The sequence below is a fragment of the Phascolarctos cinereus genome, unplaced genomic scaffold, assembly GCF_003287225.1.
Source record: "Phascolarctos cinereus isolate Bilbo 61053 unplaced genomic scaffold, phaCin_HiC Scaffold_2;HRSCAF=192, whole genome shotgun sequence".
NCBI classification, from domain to species: Eukaryota; Metazoa; Chordata; class Mammalia; order Diprotodontia; family Phascolarctidae; genus Phascolarctos; species Phascolarctos cinereus.
Genome location: NW_027555625.1, coordinates 267747822 through 267767947, shown reverse-complemented (window position 1 = coordinate 267767947; position 20126 = coordinate 267747822). Strand labels below are relative to the sequence as shown.

Genomic DNA, 20126 nt, shown 5'->3' with positions numbered 1-20126 from the left:
GTAGGAACAGGCAGGGAAGCCACAGAAGGCAACAGCCAAGAAGGGAGCCCCAACAAAGCTCAAAACTACAGATGTCTATATGTGAATGCACAAAGTCTGGGCAATAAGGCAAACTGGAGATTCTAATGTAAGGAGGCGGAGGACCTAGGTCCAGATCCTGGCTCTGCCACTTCCTATCTCTGTGATCCTGGGCATATCACTTAACTTCTCTAGGCCCCAAACTTCTTATTTATGAAATGAAGATCTGACCTTACAGGTTTCTCCCAGCTCTAAATCTCTAATCCTGTTGCCTCTAGGGTAAAATGTAAGATCCTCTGTGTGCCCTTCCCAGTCTGTCCCCAAACCACCTTTCCAGACTCCTCTTCCTGCACTCTACCCTCCCACTATATTGACCTTGCTGGATTTTTTCAGGCATGATACTCACTCCTATCTCTGCCTTTTCACTGGCAATTTCCATGACTGGAAGGCACTCCCTCTTAACTTCATTCTCTTAGAACTCCTTGTTTCCTTCAAAATTCAGTTCAAACAGCTTCTTTTACATGACGCCTTTCCCAATTCCCCCAATTCTTAGCTGCTAATGCCACCCCCACCCACTAATTACCTTGTATTTATCTTGTATATACTTAATATGTGTATATCTGTTGACTCTCTCAAATAGAATGTAAGCGCCCTGAGGACAGGCGCTGATTCATTTGTGTCTTGGTATCTTCAGTACCTAGTACAGCGCCTGGTACGTAGTAGGCCCTTCATAAATGCTTGTAGATTTACTGATTGAGCATCTAGCTGCCATCACTACGTTCACGTCACTAGGCCTGGAAGCACAAGATCTCAAAGAACTAACCAACAGAATGACCTGAGCTGCCATCATCCATCTCTGAATGATCTCAGGAGAAGAGCTGAAGAACTGTAGAAGGGCAACTCTTGTCACATTTTTTCAAAAAAGGAAAGGGGGCAGAGTGGGTAAATGATAGACTAGTAAGCCTGATTTCTATTCCAGGGAAAATTCTAGAACTTATTATTAAAGAGGTAGTTTATGAGGCATTTAGAAAGGGAAGCAGTGATCATTCAAAGTCAGCAGGGTTTCATTAAGCATAGGTCATGGCAGGCCAAATTTATTTCCCTTTCGCCAGGGCAACTAGACTGATAGTAGGCCTTAGATCAATGCTATATAAGGATCCATGAAAGGCAATGAGAGTGTTTAGCCTGAAAAACACCCTGGGGAAGGGGAAAAGTAGAGGGGAGGACCTCACAGCTGTCTTTAATTATAAGAACTGTCCCATTGGAGAGGGATTATACTGGTTCTCTTAGATCCTCGAGAGCAAGACCAATAGACAGAAGTTTCAGAGACAGGTTTTAAGCTCACGAATGAGAAGTGTCAATAGCTTTTGGGAGCCAAGATGGCGGAATAAGCAGTAAAGTAATTCTCCCAAATCCACCTCCAAACAACCATAAAATAGCACCCCAAAACAAATTTGAGAACAGCAGAACCAGCAAAGAGGGTGAGATAATCTTTTAGCCCAAGAAACTTGGAAGATCGGCAAGAAAGGTTGTCTCACTCAGGTAAAAGGGGAGTACAGTCCAGGACAGGAAGCATCCTAGCAGGGCAACAGCAAGCCCCACCTCAAACCAGCGGGAGAACCTGAACCCCAGTTTGGTGGAGCAAGCCAACGCTAACACCAGGACGCTCCCATAGGCCTCAACATAGCCAGGGGAACTGGCAGACTCCAGCTCTGAGAACCCCCACAGGCTTCAGCACAAGCCTCAGGCAAAGAGGCAGCCTCTAGCAGTATAGCCCTGGGGAAATACAAACACACCATGGGAGATCCCAGCTCAGCACCAGCTAAGCTGCCAGACCCCTATAGGCTTTCAGTAGCACCAGCCACCCCCTCAGCACAGCACCGGACAAGAGGGTGGGTGACATCAGTAAAGCACCAGGTGAACAGCCAGCACAAGAAGCCTGAAATAGTGCCCCTTCCATCTGGGGAAGAGAGCTCAAATTTAAGAGAAAGGAAAAAGGCCAAAAAAGATGAGCAAAAAATAACAAAAAAGAGCATCTGACCAGAGAAAGTTATTATGTAACAGGGAAGATCAAGACACAAACTCAGAAGAGGACAACAATGTCAAAACACCTATGGGCAAAACCCCAAAGAAAAATGGGAAGTGGTCTCAAGTCCAGAAGGAACTCATGGAATAGCTCAAAAGGGAGCTTAAAAATCATATAAGAGAGGCAGAAGAAAAACTGGAAAAAGAAATGAGAGTGATGCAAAAGAATTATGAAAAAAGAGTCAACAATCTGGAAAAAGAAAAAAACTGCTTAAAAAGTAGAACTGGCCAAATGGAAAAAGAGATACAAAAATCTACTGAAGAAAACAACTCCTTAAAGAGTACAATTGGCCAAATGGAAAAGGAAGTACAGAAGCTAATTGAGGAAAACAACTTCTTAAGTTAAACTGGGTAAGTGGAAGCTAATGACTCTATGAGATGTCAAGAATCATTCAAATTCAAAAGAATGAAAAAAATAGAAGAAAAATGTAAAATACCTCATTGGAAAAACAACTGACCTGGAAAATAGATCCAGGAGAGACAATGTCAGAATCACTGGACTACCTAAAAGCCACAATCAAAAGCAGGACCTGGACAGCATCTTTCAAGAAATTATCAAGGAAAACTGCCCTGATGTCCTGGAACCAGAGAGCAAAATAGGCATTAAAAGAATCCACCGATCAGCTTAGGAAAGAGATCCCTAGATAAAAACTCCAAGGAACATCATAGCCAAATTACAGAACTACCAGGTGAAGGAAAAAATACTTCAAGTGGCCAGAAAGAAACAATTCAAATATTGGGAACCCACAATCAGGATTATACAGGAATATTCTTGAAGGCAAAAGAGGTAGGACTACAACCAAGAATCACCCACCTGGCAAAATTAAGCATAACATTTCAAGGGGAAAAACATGTTCATTCAATGAAATAGAAGGATTTCAAGCTTTCATAAGAAGACCAGAACTGAACAAAGAATTTGGTCTCCGATACCAAGACCCAAGAGAAGCCCAAAAAGGTAGAAAGGGAAAAGAAAACAAGGGATTCAATAGGGCTGAACTGTTTACATCCCTACATGGGAAGATGATACTTGTAGTTTTAAAAAACTGTACCACTAATAGTACAGCTAGAAGGACTGTACATAGAAAGAGGGTATGGGCATAAAGTGAATTTGAGGGAAAGACATAAACAATATTTAAGGGATGAGAAAGTGAAGTAAACTAGGTGCAGAAGGAAGGGAGAGGTAAGAACTGAAGATGTTTAGCCTAGGAGAAGTGAAGACTATAGAGGCCATGACAGCTGTCTTCAACTATTTGAAGGGCTACAGAGGGAAGATGGATCAGATATGTTTTGCTTGGCTCAGAGGGCAGAATCAGAAGCAATGACATCTTCGAAAAGATTTAAAGGATATAAGGAAAAACTTCCTAATGGTTAAAGTCACTCCAAGATGAGGTGGGCTACCCTGAGAGGTGTTGGTGTTCCTCTCACTGGAGGTCTTCAAGCTAAGGCTGAAAGACCACTGGCTCAGGATGCTGTAGGTGGGATTCTTGGTCCATGGGTTCCATGAGGGCAGGGACCACATCTCATCTGAACTCCGTATTGTCCCCCTGGACTTGGCACAATGCTTTACCAACAGAAGGCACGAAAAAATGCTTGTTCAATTTGCTTTTCTTTCTATCTCCAGTGTCTGGCACTTAATAAATTATCATTTATATGCCTGATCGACTGGACTGGCTAGTGCTTGGTCCTGTCAGGTCCTCTTCTGTTCAGGGAGGGGCCATGCCCAAGGGTGGCATACCTATGCTGATGTGTTTCTCTTCATCATACACCAGCCACTGGTAAACCTCATCACTGAAACACAGGACATCGTGTTTTTTGCACAGATTTGCTATTAATTCCAGTTCTGCTCTGCTGTACACCTATAGGGAAAAAGATGGGAGGGAAGAGAAGAGAAAAAAATAGGCCCATGAGAGAATACTATCCAGCAGGGACCCATCCTAGCCCCCGGGAGAAGGAGGGAACCACTAACAGCATTCAAACTCAGAACTCGAAGGGGTAGGAGACACCCAGCTCCAGTCAAAGGAGAATGAGAGAATGATCGAGGGATACTTTATGCCTGTCCTAAACAGTATTTATAATAAAGTAGAAAGAACACTGAACTCAAGTCAATAGACCTGGGTTTAAGTCCCGGCTCTCTTAGCTATATGATCCCAAGAAGGTCATTTCACTTTTCTGTACTTCCATTTTCCTCTTCTATCACATAAGGATTTATACTTGCACAACCTCACAGGGTTCTTGGGAGCATCAGATGAGGTAATGAATATAATGCAAAGTACTTTGTAAACCTTGAGGTGTTATATAAATGGCAGAAAGCTAGCTAGTCCTGGCATTAGTAAGGCCTGGGTTCCAGTTCTGGCTCTGACACAAAGGCTGTGTGTGATCATGGACAAACTGCCTAACCTCTTAGTATGACACTGTTAAATCCCTAAGAGTTTAACTTAGAAATGCTAATAGTCATTGGTGGAGGGAGTTTCCACAATGAAAGTTCTGATGAATTTCTTCTCAGACCTCCCAAGAAAAGTATAACATTTACCTTGCCCAAAGGGTTGTTGGGTGAATTGATGACAATAGCTTTGGTCCGGGGAGTGAACTTGCTGGCCAGCTCAGCTGGATCTAACTGCCAGTCACCACTGGACATCAACCGGCCGTCATGGGCTGGTGGCTAGTAGAAGAAGCCAGAGAGAAGCCAGAACTGCCTTCAATTTCCAAGGCTAGTCTTCCTCCTGCCCTGATACTTCCCAGGTCCCACCTTCTTTTTTTTTTAACCCTCTTCCTTCCTCCCATGTACCCCCATCTCCTAGTCCCTAAATGGGATAGGATTCAGTGACACTCACTTCCTAGGATCTGGTCCTTGAACCCCACCCTGCCTAGGGTCCCTTGAAATTCTCACCGGTCGTAGTGGCACAAACACAGGACAGCCACCAGCCATCTTTGTCATGGGCTCGTAGCAGTCAAAATAGGGTTCAATGAGAATGACCTGGGGACCGATTGAAGGAAGGGGAGTCACCATTAGAACTAGACACTGGCTCTATATGGAACCCCCTACCCTCAGACCTCTATTTCCCCACTGTTTCCACATCTCACCTCATCTCCTTCATCCACTAGGGCCTGGAAAGAATAAAAGAGGGCCCCATAGGCACCCACTGTCACCAGTACATTCTTTAGGGGATCCAAGTCTTGTTCCAGAAGTTTCCCAAAGAATTGAGCCAGGATCTTTACCAGGGGAGGGTAGCCCTGTAGAGGGAATCGAGAGGGCCTGCCAAGGTCAAAGATCACCAGACTGTCTCCCAGGGTAAGCTAGAGTTTTCCCTTTCATCCCTTTTTGTCTGGGCTCAAATCTCTACATTCTTAGGGGAAGGATAAGAATGCAGAAAGGTTATGAGTTAAGTCTGGTCATTGTGTTCAGGTTAGGTGGGGGGGTGGTTCAGGAATGGACCAAGGAAGAGGAGACTGAGCAGGGAAAGGGAGAGGGGGACGCACAAAACCACGTGTGTACTGATTGAGCATGAAGTCTCCGCTGACAGCCTGTTTGAATGCTTCCGTGGAGAACTCTGGAGGTGCAAAATCAGGGAAGCCCTGGCCCAAGTTCACAGCCTCATTCTCGTTGGCCAACTTCACAAACTCCACCCTAGGGTGGGAGTGGAAAACCAGGAAAAAGAGAATTAGGGAACAGGGACCAGCACACCTCTCCCTGTCCATGGGCATGGACAGGTGGGGGAACCTGGCATATGATCTGCTCCAAGGCCCCAAAGGTTCATCCTAGAATGAAGCCAAGGCACAGAACTGGGTCATAGGATCAGCTGAAAGGGACCTTACAAGTCCAACACTCCCATTTTATAGATGAGTAAACTGAGGTGCAGAGAGGTGGTTTGCTGAGGATCGCATTGCTAGGTTCCTGAGCTCCTGTCTTTTGTTACTCACCTCTGGGCTCTCAGCCAGCCCTTTTCTCCCTCCTCTGTCCTCCCACCTCTAGGAAGTCCTCTTTCATTGCCTGCAGGGCTCTGTAGTGAGGTTTCTATCAAAAGTCCTCAGGAAACAAATGTTCCTGAGCCACTACAGTACAGTGGTCATGGAACAGAGGAGACCTCACTGCTCCCCACATCCTGTCCATGCCCATTACTACCCTTGAGGAGAAGCAAGGAGCTGGGCCAAGAGGCACTTGATGTGTCCTCAGAAGGACTCTGTATACAGAGAGAGCAACTGGACTGGTAATTTTGTTAGCGTAGGGAACTCCCCGTTGAGAAAATAACCCTCTACCAATACAGGTCAGGCCTTTCTCTGTTTAGAACACCGAGGGCTTAGGTGACCTGCCCAGGGTCACAAAGCAAGGATGCCTCAAAGGCAGGACTCGAACCCAAGCCTTTCTGGCTTCAGAGCCAGCTTAATAAAAGTTTTGCTGATAACCTGGTTCCTTTTCTGCCTGTCCATTCATCAAAGATAGGTGGCACATTAGACAGTCCTGGGCCTGGAGTCAGGAAGACCTCAGTTCAAATTCAGCCTCAAACTAGCCATGTGACCCTGGGTAAGTCACTTAACTTTGGTTTGTCACAGTTTCCTCATCTGTAAAACAGAAATAATAATAACACCACCTACCTCCCAGGATTGTTATGAGGATGAAATGAAATATTTATAAAGCCATTTGCAAACTTGTTATTATTATAAACTTACACTTGATTCCCCTCTACATACTCCATGATCCAGTGACATTGATCTCCTTGCTGTACCTATCTCCCAACTCTGTGCATTTTCTTTTTTTGTTTTTTGGGAGGCAGTTGACCCGCCCAGGGTCACACAGCTAGTAAGTCAAATGTCTGAGGCCAGATTTGAACTTGGGTCCTCCTGACTCCAGGGCCAGTACCACTGCGCCACCTAGCTACCCTCCCTCCCTTCCCCTTTAAAAACCCTGTGCATTTTCACTGGCTGTCTCCCACACCTGGAATGCTCTTTCTCCTCATTTCCACCTCTTGATTTCCTTCAAGTCTTCGCTAAAATTTCACTTTCTGTAAAAAGCCTAGATTACCTCCAGTTTATCTCCTATATACATACAATTATATTTGTATGTAGTTTTTTATAGATCCTTGTTGTTGTTGTTTTAATAGATTGTTTTTGCTTTTCTCTGTACTCCCAGAGCTTGGCACAGCGCCTAGAACGTAGTAAATTCCTGTCACATAAAATGCTCATTTACTGACTGAGGTAACCTTTTCATGTTCCGATTCTTTTTTGTTCTGTCCTCAAGTCACTGCTTACATAGTGTAAAACACTAAAGCACCTAGCACAATGCCTGGCACACAGTAAGGGCTATGTTAATGTTAGCCATTATTAGCTATTACTAGTATTGGTATCTTCTATGTTGTTAAGTTCTAAGAGGAAAGGGGAAAGGGAACGAGCATTAATTAGACACCTACCATTTGATCCTCCCAACCACCAGGGAGGCGAGTGTTATTATGAACCCCTTTTTACTGTTGAGGAACTGAGGCAGACAGAGGTTAAGTGACTTGCTAAGGACTGATACAATCTCAGGCATCTTTGTACATCCCTATGCATCTGGCATAGTGCAGAAGGAATGACAGGAGACCATTAGCAAATCAGAACAATTCACAAAGACCTACTCACGCCACCCACCCCTCCCATGCCTCAGGGCCAGGTATGGATTCTTCTCCACCAATCCAGTCCTCAGAAAACCTGTTTCCCTGACCTGGGAGATCCACCGAGGGAACAGACTGCTCCCTCTCCCAGGCCAGAGAGTCTGGGCTGCAAATCATTCTCACCAAGGGAAGAGTGGAGTGGGGAGGGTAGGATGGACAAATCTAATCACACTTTTGTGTAGGCTGAAAGCTTGGAAATCCCCGGGCTTAAGGTCCTCATTCCCCTTCCCCCTACCTCCAACTAAATAGGTTTAGTTATTTTCCCCTCAATAAAGGCATAAGAACAAGTGTCTTTGTAAGGCAGGCTCTCACTGAAATCCCTGCCACATGTGCCATCCCAGCACCCATCCTTCCTAGTTCACACTTCCTTTTGTCCTAGATCACCAAAGGTTCTGGTCAGTTCTTTTGTGGCCCCCCCAGCCCCCCCTTTCCTTCCCCCCCACACCCTAGACGCACACTGTTCCTCGCTGACTCACCAAGGGTTCTTGTCAATGCCTTCCAGTCTTCGAGCCTGAACCTGCTTGGACATTTTGACCTGAAGAGGGAAAGAGAGAGACAGAGCAAGTGCACATGTACTGGGAGGAGACAGGTTTCCTTCTCTCTTATCAGACCCCAGGGAAAAGTGTTCTCTCCCCACTGGCTCCTGCTCCTGACAGTCATCCTTAGTTCCACCTCTACCTCAAGAAAAAAAAAGTAGCCTGTCTATAAAAAAAAATTATATAGCCTCCCTTAAAAGAAAAGTGGCTTCCTTTAAAAAATAAAAGGGAAATGTTGCAAACTAAAACTAAATTAATTTTTAAAAATAAGACAGCCTGTCTTTTTTTTTAAGGTAGCCTAGTTTTAAAAAAAAGTAGCCTCCTTTAAAAAAATAAAAGGTAGCCTATGTTTTGTTTTGTTTTGTTTTAAAGGTGCCTTGTTTAAAAAAAAATAAAAACAACTCTCAGGTAACTCCAAGCTTGATCTCCAATCTCAGACCAAGAATGGCCTGAGTCTGTTCCTAGACTAGTTTGGATGTTTTTCCCAGGCTGGTCCTTTAGGACCCAGGCTCTTCATCAGAATGCCCAGCCCCTTCTTCTGCAGATGAGTAAGTAGTAACCTATGCCACATTTCCCCCCACCCCCTTTCCCCTAGATCAAACGAAGACTCTTCTCCAGCTCTCTGATTTGATTCAGGGACTCAGCCATAGTGACCCTGGGGAACGCTGATTCTGCCCTACCCTGTTTGTGAAGCAGGCCAGTACTACCCATTGTCTAAGGTCAGAGTCACAGATATGCTGCTGCTCCAGCCGGGTGCGGGTTTGCTGGTTTTGTTCTTTTTTTCAGTTATCATGTGACTTTCTTTGTTTTTTCCCCTTCCCCCCACCCGAAACTTTGAGATGGCTACCATTAGGCACAAATGTGTGTATATGTGTGGTGTACACACACGTATACTTATATACACATACATGTACATATATACACACACATATACTCATACACACATACATATACATATATATACATATGCACATATATACATATATATGTCAGTTCTTTTTCTGGATTCAAACAGCAGCTTATTTCATAGTATTGTAATGCAGAACATTATTTTACCATTTAGGTAGTAGGGCCCTTGAGGCAATGGAAAGCAGAAGATGCTGCTTAATCTTGCCCCAGACCTCTTTCCTCCTAAATCTAAACAATAGTGAAATGTACTCCTGCATGGCTTAAGCACAGCCCATACCTCCAAAGCAAATGGATAAGAAAACTTGCAATACAATGGCTTTAGATAATTATGTTTATACCAGAAACCAGGACACCTGGTCTGGTTTGTGTGATCCCTGACCTGTAATGATGGGGTGCTCGGATGCTTGTGCTTATACTTTTGCCCCAAAATGCCTCCCTAGTCTCAGAAACACTATCTCTAACAACCACTCCCCAGCCCAAGGACGCTGTGCCTAGCAGTATTCATGCATGGGCCTCAGCAAGATCCTTATCTGGCTGCTCAGGTCCTAGCCCTCAGATCATATCTCTGGAAAACTCCAAATTCCTCAGCGAGACCCTTATCTGGCTGCTCAGGAAAGTTTGCAGAGCATTATCATATCTACACAGAAGGAGAAGGGTGTCCTTGACCAGCCAGACTTCAAAGATCCATCCCCCTCCCTGTCCTGTATACTCCCTATATAAACCCTAGCTCAACCCCTGATGGGGGCTGCTTGATTTGGATGTGAAATATCCCTGGCAGCCGCGCGCTAATAAAGTCCACAATTTAAAATTAGCTTGGGTGGTCAACTCGCTCATTTCTCGGTATAACAGTATCTTTGCGGTTAATTTGGGTATATATAATAATCAGCAGGGTTAACATTTATTCAAGGAAATAGCTCCAGTATAGAACTACACCAAGAGGCTTTTGAGGAACCAAAAGCCTGGCATACAAATAGGAAGGGGGGATTCCCCCAGAGTAAGGTGTGGAGATAAGAGTGAAGGTAGGGAGGGGTGAGAGAAGTGGGATGGGAGGGTGAGAGAGAAACAGAGACGAAAAGAGCAGAGGATAGATGAAGATAGAAGTCTGAAGAAATGAGAAATGAAAGGGGGAAGTGAGGGGTTGAGAAGTATAATTTGGAGGAGACAGGGAGAATATGGCACAGAGAGGAAAACAGGGGAACTGAAGCTGGAAGAGCCTGAGAGAAAAGGAAGCAGGAACAAAAGAAGTGCAGATTCAGGGAGATGTAAGGATTAGGGAGGTTCAGGGTATGGGGTGGGGAAACAACTGGGGAAGATGGGAAAAGAAGAGAGAAGAAGAAAAGGGAGAAGCTGGGGGATGAGGTGGGAAGTGAAGAAGCCAGGTGAGGCGGAGGGGGATGGGAAACAGAATCAAGGAACTAGAACAATCCAGGAATGGAGAATGGGGGAGGGGAGTGGTGGCAGGGTGTCATTTATCTGCTCTAAGAATGAGAAAAGAAGGAAATGGTCTCAGGAGCCAAGAAGCTGTTCCAAAGTCTAGGCACCAAAGCTCATGCCTTTGGCCACATGAGGGCCCCCTCAGACCCTCACTCAGAATAGGATGAATGATTTTTGCCCACTATTCCAACAAGCTTGAAAATCTGGTTTCCCAGCCAGAAGCAAATTAGAAGGGTGGAGAGGGACTAACAGAAACAGATACATCAACAACAGCCAGAAATTATACCAGATACAGGCAAGGAGAAACATATAAGAAAGCAGACACAAAAACTAAAGCAGCATCAAACCAGCGGCTACTTAGCGTGGGGAAAAAACAATCCTACTTTACACTACCATTGTCACAATATTTCATGGTATCCCCTGGGCCTAACACATAGCAGGCCTTGAACTTCAAATTGATTAGCTTTCCCATTTATACAAAGGAAACAGAGGAAGGGGTGCAGGAAGTGATTTGATTAAGGTCACCCAGTGATTTAGCTGTGACTCCCACCCAAGCCTGATATAACATAGTAAAATAAAGCGCTCAGTACAGTGCCTGCAGGGCAGCTAGGTGGCTCAGTGCACAGAGCACTGGGTTTGAAGTCAGGAAGACGCATCTTCATGAATTCAAGTTGGGCCACAGACACTAGCTGTGTGACCCTGGGAAAGTCACTTAACCCTGTTTGCCTCAGTTTCCTCATCTGCAAAATGAGCTGGAAAAGGAAATAGCAAACCACTCCAGTATCTTTGCCAACAAAAAACCCTGTTGGACAGGACTGAGTCAACCCCAGTGCCTGTGATGGGGGCAGAGCCCAAGCCAAGATCTTCGCCCTTTGCCCCAAAGGGAATCTGACTCACAGGCCCCAGACCCTCATCTCCCTAGAAAGCCCTAGCTTACCTTTAGATCTCATTCAGATGCACCTTCAACCCTTGCCCTGAATAGAATCTGGCTCCTGTTTGTCTACAGGACCCAGAAAACCCGTAAACCTTCAAATTTCCTAATCGATTCCCCTCATTTCCCTTTGAAAGCCTTAGGCTCCCTCTTGTCTATAGGCCCCAGAAAGGCCTTTCTTTATCTCCTTTTGAAAGTCCTAGCCCCACCTTGATTTTGTGCAGATGCCTTTCAAACTTCTGCTTTCCTGTTCCCTCCATTATCTATTCCCATTGTCTATTCAATCTCTCTGACCTCCTCAGTTAGAATTCTTACCTAGACCCTTTTCCCAACCCCCTTCTCTGGCCACCTAAAGTTACTTCAGTATTTAAGATCCACCTTGGCCCTCATTCAGAGGCTGAGAATCTCACGCTCAAAAGGCTGAGAACCTCTCCTGCCCACTCGTCTTTACGGGCGTCACCCGGCTGAGAATCTCTCGTGCCCCAAAAGCTGAGCCTTTCTCATGCCTGCCCGTCCTTATGGGCGTCACCTGGCCTCTGTGATTTATCACTAATAAACTTTTCCTCTGGCTGAAGAAGATTTGAGTTGAATTCATTCAGCAGGGCCCGGTACTGAAGAGGTCTAGGGGTTTGGGGTGCCTGGGACCCCAAGATCGCGGTACCGGGCCCTGCCTTAAAGAATTCAACTCAAATCTTCTTCAGCCAGAGGAAAAGTTTATTGGTGGTAAAACATATAGGCCGGGTGACGCCCGTAAAGACGAGCGGGCAGGAGAGGTTCTCAGACTTTTGAGCGTGAGATTCTCAGCCTCTGAATGAGGGCCAAGGTGGATCTTAAATACTAAAGTAACTTTGGGTGGCCAGAGAAGGGGGTTGGGTAAAGGGTCTAGGTAACAATTCTAATTGGGGAGGTCGGCGAGATTGAATAGACAATGGGAATAGATAATGGAAGAACAGGAAGGCAGAAGTTTGAAAGGCATCTGCACAAAATCAAAGTGGGGCTAGGACTTTCAAAAGGAGACAAAGGAAGGCCTTTCTGGGGCCTATAGACAAGAGCGAGCCTAAGGCTTTTAGGGCGCATCTGAATAAAGACTAAAAAGTAAATCTAAGGCTTTCAAAGGGAGATGAGGGTCTGGGGCCTGTGAGTCAGATTCCCTTTGAGGCAAAGGGTGAAGATCTTGGCTTGGGCCCCGCCCTCATCAGTACCGTGATCTTGGGGTCCCAGCACCCCAAAACCCCTTGACCTCTTCACCTGGAACATAATAGGTGGTTAACAAATGCTTACTGCCTGAGGAGAGGATGTTCATAAATATTACTGATTGCCTCTTTATCAAGAAAAAATAATTTAAGTTCAGTACAGACTATTTAAGGCCAAGTAATGTGTAAAAATTTCTGTTCAAGCTGGTTAAAATTTATGAACAAAAAACAGTTTTGGTGCTTAAAAAGGAGCAGATTTCTATCTAGAAAAGTTAGCTAAGAAAATGTAAAAATTATACACAGAAGAAAACAAAAAAGTCAGGAGACACAAACAGCAGTTTTATTACTACTGTGTTAATTTTAATATACACTTATACTACATATCGATCTTTTTTGTTCTTTGTATATTGGAATATTTGTGTTTGTTGATGATTATTTATAATGAAAATTTATTTTTTTTTATTTTTTGGGGGGCTAGGCAATGGGGTTAAGTTATTTGCCCAGGGTCACACAGCTAGTAAGTGTTATGTGTCTGAGACCACATTTGAACTCAGGTCCTCCTGACTCCAGGGCTGATGCTCTATCCACTGCACCACCTAGCTGCCCAGACTTAATTTTTTTTTAAGTTAGCTAGGAACACAGGTTAGCTGAGGTGGAGTTAGTATCCTGCCCTGGAGGGCAAAGGAATTCTAGCTGAAAGAGCCCTGGAATAGAGTCAGAGAACCTGGAGTTTTCCTTTTGGTGCTGCTACTTAAAATTATAAGATTTTTCAAAAAAGCTTTTATGGGCCAGTTACATAGTCTCTTAAGAACAATATAAATCATGTTTATTTGAAAGGGACAGAGCTTCCAAATATAAGAACTGCATAATGTAAAACTGTAAATATTGCGAAATAAAACAACAACCAAATCCACAGTCACATCACACATCTCTGGTGCCGGCACAGGCATCTGTCCCAAGTAAATTACTTTCTGAAAACAGTGTCGCTGAGAATTTTAACTGAGGCTATACAGGGACACAATTTAAGCAGAAAAGAACAAGGGCTCCATTCATGTTTTGTTAGTGATGAATCAATCTGTGACATGTCCTGTTTTAAAGTTATTGCCTTTAAAGCGGTGGTTTTGTTGTTGTGGGGGTTTGGTTTTGGGGGGGGGTTGGGGGGGGTGATAGGTATTACCCTTGACCTAGTCTAGCCCTCCATTATTGTCTTACCTCCCTATGGCCCCAGGCCACTTCCAACCCTTAATACTATCTAGGCTCCATTCTCCCTTGGTCATATAGTCCAGGTCCCTGGAATACTATTAGCTCATATACTACTTGGCCACTCCTAGATCCCTCCCATAGTCTTTCTGTATATAAGGTCCATCTTGTCTCCATTAAGATGCTCAGATTCTTATAATCTAGCTAATAGCTCACAGATGCTCAGATTCCTTAAGAGTCTGGCTAATATGGCTGATTTTTAATAAACCTTGTCTCTGGCTGAAAGAAGGCTTGGGTTGAATTAGGCAGGAACTGCGTGTTGTGATTTTGGGGTCCCAGCACCCCTCAACCTCTAGACCTCATCAATGGGAGTTTGGGTGACTCATCCAAGGTTATATAGTCAAATATCAGGGCAGAAGTCTCAAGCCTGGCACTATGGATGACCTTTCTCCAGTGCCATTCCCCCTGTACCACACCATCTATATAGGCTTGAGTAAAGCACCCACCCACTCAGGCCTCAGTTTCTTGAAGAGGGGAGTTGGATTAAATGACTCTCTATAGTCTCATGGAGACATGAGAGGCTAGGAGGGGTTTATAGCTTTCTTTTGGGGCTAATCCAATTCCTGTGCAGTATCTAGAAGAGGGGACTATGAGCTGAGGGGGAAGAACAGAGAAGTGATTCTGTGCTACCACGAGCTTGGACGGGCAAGCACACTTACCATCTGGTGCAAGGGCCTGGCCAGCTTCACCTCCGATCTCCTTCCCAGCTGACTCAGCACCATCAACACTGAGGGGCTCTTGATCATTGCTTTCCCAGACACCAGAGACACCACTGACTTCCCCCTCCAAAGGCAGAAGAGGAGAAGGTGGGTAAACCTAGGATTCATCTGGATCAGTTCTTAACTTGGGATCCATGGAGCCTTTCCATAGAGAGATTTCAGGGAGTTTGGGTAATTTTTTTTTATTTTTGATAACTATTTCAACATAGGTTTCCATTATAATCCTATGTATTTTATTTTATGCATTTAAAAACAATATTCTCAGGAGGCCTCCATAGATCCACTGGTCCGTGGCTAAAGGGGTCCATGTCACAAAAAAAGGTTAAGAACCCTGTCTCCAGAGGTTCCAGATTAAGATGGATTTGGGACTGGATGACCCATGTTATATTGGGAATATGTGGTATCTATGGATTGACCCATGGCTATGGGCTAGATTCACTTGACCCTGCCTTCCAAAAGGCCACAAGAGCCCTTTCCCTCCTCATGTGCTCACTCGGGAAGGAAGGCCTTAGGAATTACTCTACTTATTTTATAGATGGGAAAAGCAAGGGTGTAACTGCCCAGGATAGGCAGCCTAAGGTTCAATTTTTAGGAGCCATATAATCAGGGATGTGTGGGAGTCTGCTCTTAATGGAAAGCCAACTATTTAATTTTCTGGGTAAGCCTTTACACCTTGGTAGGTGCAAGGATACACATCAGGGCTTGATTTATTATTATGTTGATTATTGACTCTAGACTTAAGAAAATGATGGAGAAAACATTAATAATGCAGATTCAACTTTAAAGTGAGTAATATACACATATATACATATACATACATACACACACATATATATATTTGGGGACTAGAAGGGTGACGAGCTACAAAAAGACATAGATCATAACACTGATGACAGGAGGCTTTAATATCCCTCCATCAGTTTTGGATAAATCTAACAGAAAGATAAACAAAGGAAATAAATAAATTTCTGGAGAAACTAGAGTTAAAAGTTTTATGTCATCTCTCAAATGGGACAGCAAAAGAACATATTTCTCTCTATCACATAGTACTTTTACAAAAATTGACCATGCAACACAGAGATATTGCAAACAAATTTTAAAAGGCAGAAGTAGTTAACACATCCTTTATAGACATGCAATAAAAATAGTCATTGGTTCAGGAATCACAAACAAAAGATATAGATGCAAATGGAGTCTTAACAATGAAATCTTAAATTAATGAGTGGGTCAAAGAACAATCATAGAAGCAATTAATAACTATATAAAAGAAAATGATAATGATGAAACAACATGCCAAAATTTCTGGCATATGGCTTAAGTAGTCCCAGGGGGAAAATCATATCTTTACAATCACGTGTCAACAAAATATAAAAAGAGAGTTTTAATGAACAGTATATGCACTTAAAAATTAGAAAATCAACAAATAAACCTAAAATAAGCACAAAAGAGATATTAAAAATCAGAGGGGAAATAGATAAATTGAAAACAAAAAAACATAGAAATATTAAAAAAGACTAATAGAATTGATAAACCTTAACTTAGTCTGATTAAAAAGAAAGCAGAAAATCAAAATCAGTAAAATTGCAAATGAGCAAGGTGAAATCACAGCAAAATCAGAAGAAAAAATAGAATAATAGGAACATATTATGCATAATCATATGCTAACAAACCTGAGAACACAAAAGAAATAGAGGAAAATCTTCAAAAGTATAAAAGAGCCAAACTATCAGAAGACCACCTAGAGATCTTAAATGACCCAATCTCAGAAAAGGAAATAGATTTAAAAGGATCTGTAAAAGAAATAACAAAGAAAAACACTCCTGGCCCTGATGGACTCACAGGAAAATTCTATCAAACTTTTAAAAAACAGTGCCCATACGTCACAAAATATTCTGAAAAACTGAAAAAGAAAGAACCCTACCAGAACTGTTTTATGAGACAAATACAGTCCTAATACTTAACCAGGGAAAGATAAAACACAGAAAGAAAACTAAAGGCCAATATCATTAATGAACACTGAGTCAAAAATTTTAAACAAAATCCTATCAAACAGATTACAATCCAAGAAGTCATTCAGGGATATAGGGATGGTTCAACATTAGTAAAATAATCAACGTAATTTATCATATTAAAAACATCAAAAACCATATGATCATTTAAATAGATATGGAAAAAGCCTTTGAGAAAATATAATACTCTTTTACGCTAAAAATCTACAAATTATAGAGTTAGAGGGACTTTTTTTAATATCGCAAAAAGTATCTATCTAAAATCAAAAGAAAGCATCACATGCAACAGGGATACAGAACCTCTTCCAATAAATACGGGAGTAAAGTCAGGATGCCCACTCTCCCCATTATTATTTGATATAGTCCTGGAAATGTTAGCAATAGCATTTATAGCAAGAGAAAGATTTTAAAGTTATAAAGATAGGTAAAGAGGAGATGAAACTATCCCTGTTTGCTAATGATGTGATATTTACTTGGAAAACCCCAGGGAATCAGCAAAGATGCTAACTGAGACAATAGCTTCAGAAAAGTTGCAGGTTACAAACTTCTCAAAAATCAAGAACATTCCTTTTCTTTTCTTTTTCTTTTCCTTTTTTAGTGAGGCAATTGGGGTTAAGTGACTTGCCCAGAGTCACGCAGCTAGGAAGTATTATGTGTCTGAGGCCGAATTTGAACTCAGGTCCTCCTGATTCCAGGGCCGGTAGCTGCCCCAAGAACATTTCTATATAATAGTAACAAAACACAAGAAGCAATAATAGAAAAGGAAATTCCATTCCAAATAACTATGAAATACATAAAATATTTGGAGATCAACCTCTCAAAGTTCACAAAAGACTCATATGTATGAAATTACAAAATGTTCCTTTTTCTTTTTTTTTGGGTGAGGCAATTGGGGTTAAGTGACTTGCCCAGAGTCACGCAGCTAGGAAATATTATGTGTCTGAGGCCGAATTTGCACTAAGGTCCTCCCTATTCCAGGGCTGGTGCTCTATCCACTGCACCACCGAGCTGCCCCCACTTCATTAATTCTTAAGCCAAATTTGGTCTCCACCATCTTCCCGCAACTCCATTTCTATTGTTTTGATGTTTAACCTATTACCTCAGTTGACTCCAAACTTATGAGGATTAAAACACAAACAGAACTGATTTTTACAAATGAGGAAACTGAGGCAGGCAGTGTTTAAATGACTTCCCAGGGTTACACAGCTAATATGTGGCTAAGGCTGGATTTGAACTCAAGTCTTCTTGAATCCAGGTCTAGCATGTTATCAAATGCGACAATCTTTGTCCTTGTTCCTTCCCTTCCTTCCCTATTCACTGCATTTTTGGTGGGAGCGGGATGTGGAGAACGTGGTAAAGAGGCCATTCTCTGCTTCATTTCTAACCTAGCCTTAATCACTTAATGGGCATTACCTCAGTCAGACTGAGACCTGTTAAAGACCTTAGCTTGAAAAGGCCAAGATCCCCCAACTGCATCCTGGGCCGTCTGCAGCTGTGCTAAATCCCTATCTGGTCACTGGACTCAGATGGCTGTGGAGGAGAAAGTGAGGCTGATGACTTTGCTCAGCCCTCCCTCATTTAAATCCCATTACTTGCAAGTCACAGCATCACCTCCCTGATATCAAGGTCCTGTTGGAGAACAAAGGACAAAGGACCACCACCTTCAAGTGCCTCTTTATATCTGTTACATTTATTGTGTTTAAATTTCATCTTGTTAGCTCATAGATTGAAATAACTTTAGATTGAAGGAACCTTAGAAACTACTGAGTCCACACCACCTCTGACCCCCTATAAGACAGCTAAGAAAACTGGGACACAGGTGTTAGGTGACTTGTCCAGGGTCACACCTAGCATTTACATAGCACTTACATACTGCTAGCAAGTACCTGAGGAGGAATTTGAACCTAGGTCTTCCTGACTCTTGCTTTTACCTGAATCTAACTGCTCCCTGAAGGCCCAGCTTAAGCTCACTTTACCTTCTCCCTCATTACAATGAGGTCTTTCTTTCCAAAACTCACAAGGTGCTGGTTTAGTATTTAACATCTTGAGCTCTTATCAAAGATTGCTATTATAGGAATTTGGGTTTGTGTGTGTGTTTTTTTTTTTTATGAGTAAACAAAAACCTCCTGAAGAATAGGAACCATGTTCAATTTATCTATTTATTTCCCTACAGCAACCTTACATAATGCCCTGAAAAACAGTGGAGGCTCAGTATAGATTTAAGGTCATAATGTCATAGATTTATAGCTTGAATGGACCTCAGGGGTCCTCTAATCCAGGGCAGCCCTTCACTGGACAGATGAAGAAACAGAGGCCTCTGACTTGCCCCAAAGTGGCAGCAACGGGACTCAGGTCTTCTCATTCCCAATCTATCACTCTTCCTATGACACTTTTTAAAAAAAAATTACTATGTCCTAATCAAAGAGGACCAAAATGACATCACTATGTTGTGATCAAGGTACAGGGTGTCTGACTGTGGCTGATCAGACCAATATGAACTTGGACGGCTGTACCACAAGTCAGGCACAAATAATGCATATGAATATTTGGAGTGGAGCTGTCTCTAAATTTGTTCATCTCGTGTTTCTTTTGAGCTACTACAATTCTGCTTTGCTCATAGAGCACAGCACTTTCTTTGATACAGGCATGCCATGTTAGGCAGTCTTGTTGTGCCAGTGTCTCCTGTGTCTCACAATTGATTCCGAAGTTCTTCAGAGAGACTCTAAGAGTGTCCTTGTATCAAATGGTTTACATTATTTGACAAGTATAAACTATATCAGATCGCTTACCATCTCAGGGAGAGGGGAAGGAAGAGAGGGGAAGAGGGATAGAACTTGGAACTCAAAACTACAAAAAAGTTTTAAAATTGTTTTAATATGTAACTGGGGAAAAACTAAATATAGAAAAAAGAAAAAAAATTAAAATGACTATGTCCAAGGGAACAGAAGAATTGGGTTCTGGTCTTCTTTCTACCATTTACTGGTCATTTAACTTTGCACAAATCTTTAACCTTGCTCGTCTCATCTATAAAATGGGGATAATCATATTACAATTTCCTAAGGTCAGTGTTTTGAAGTCCCTTTCTCATCTAAAAAAGAGATAAAGTGCAGTGGAAAATGCAATGTAATTGAAATCAAGAGGATCTGGGTTTCAATTCTAAGTCTATTATTATTTCTGTGACCTGGGGAAAGTCACATTACCTCTGTAGGTCTCAGTTTCCTCATCTATGAAATGGGGGGGAGGTGTCCAGGAAAACAGTTTGCACAATGACTATTACAATGTAAAGGGAAAGAATGAAATGAAACTGAGCCCTGGGCAATTACAACACTCAAGCTTAGCCCCAGAGTACAGAGGAGAAACTACAGCTCCCTTGTTTCATCAGTGAGGTAG

The 20126-nt window shown here is 42.8% G+C and overlaps 1 protein-coding gene across 1 annotated transcript in view; it reads right to left on the bottom strand.

Moving 5' to 3' along the window:
* Positions 1-20126, bottom strand: part of LOC110193638 (uncharacterized) — a 75395-nt gene that overhangs the window by 28102 nt on the left and 27167 nt on the right. Inside the window, exons 4-9 of the mRNA XM_078149168.1 lie at positions 8222-8280; positions 5581-5728; positions 5185-5334; positions 4991-5077; positions 4634-4762; positions 3839-3959 (exon numbers count right to left, since the gene is read on the bottom strand). Of these exons, the coding sequence (XP_078005294.1) occupies positions 3839-3959; positions 4634-4762; positions 4991-5077; positions 5185-5334; positions 5581-5728; positions 8222-8280 (694 nt within the window). The remainder of the gene's footprint in view (positions 1-3838; positions 3960-4633; positions 4763-4990; positions 5078-5184; positions 5335-5580; positions 5729-8221; positions 8281-20126) is intronic.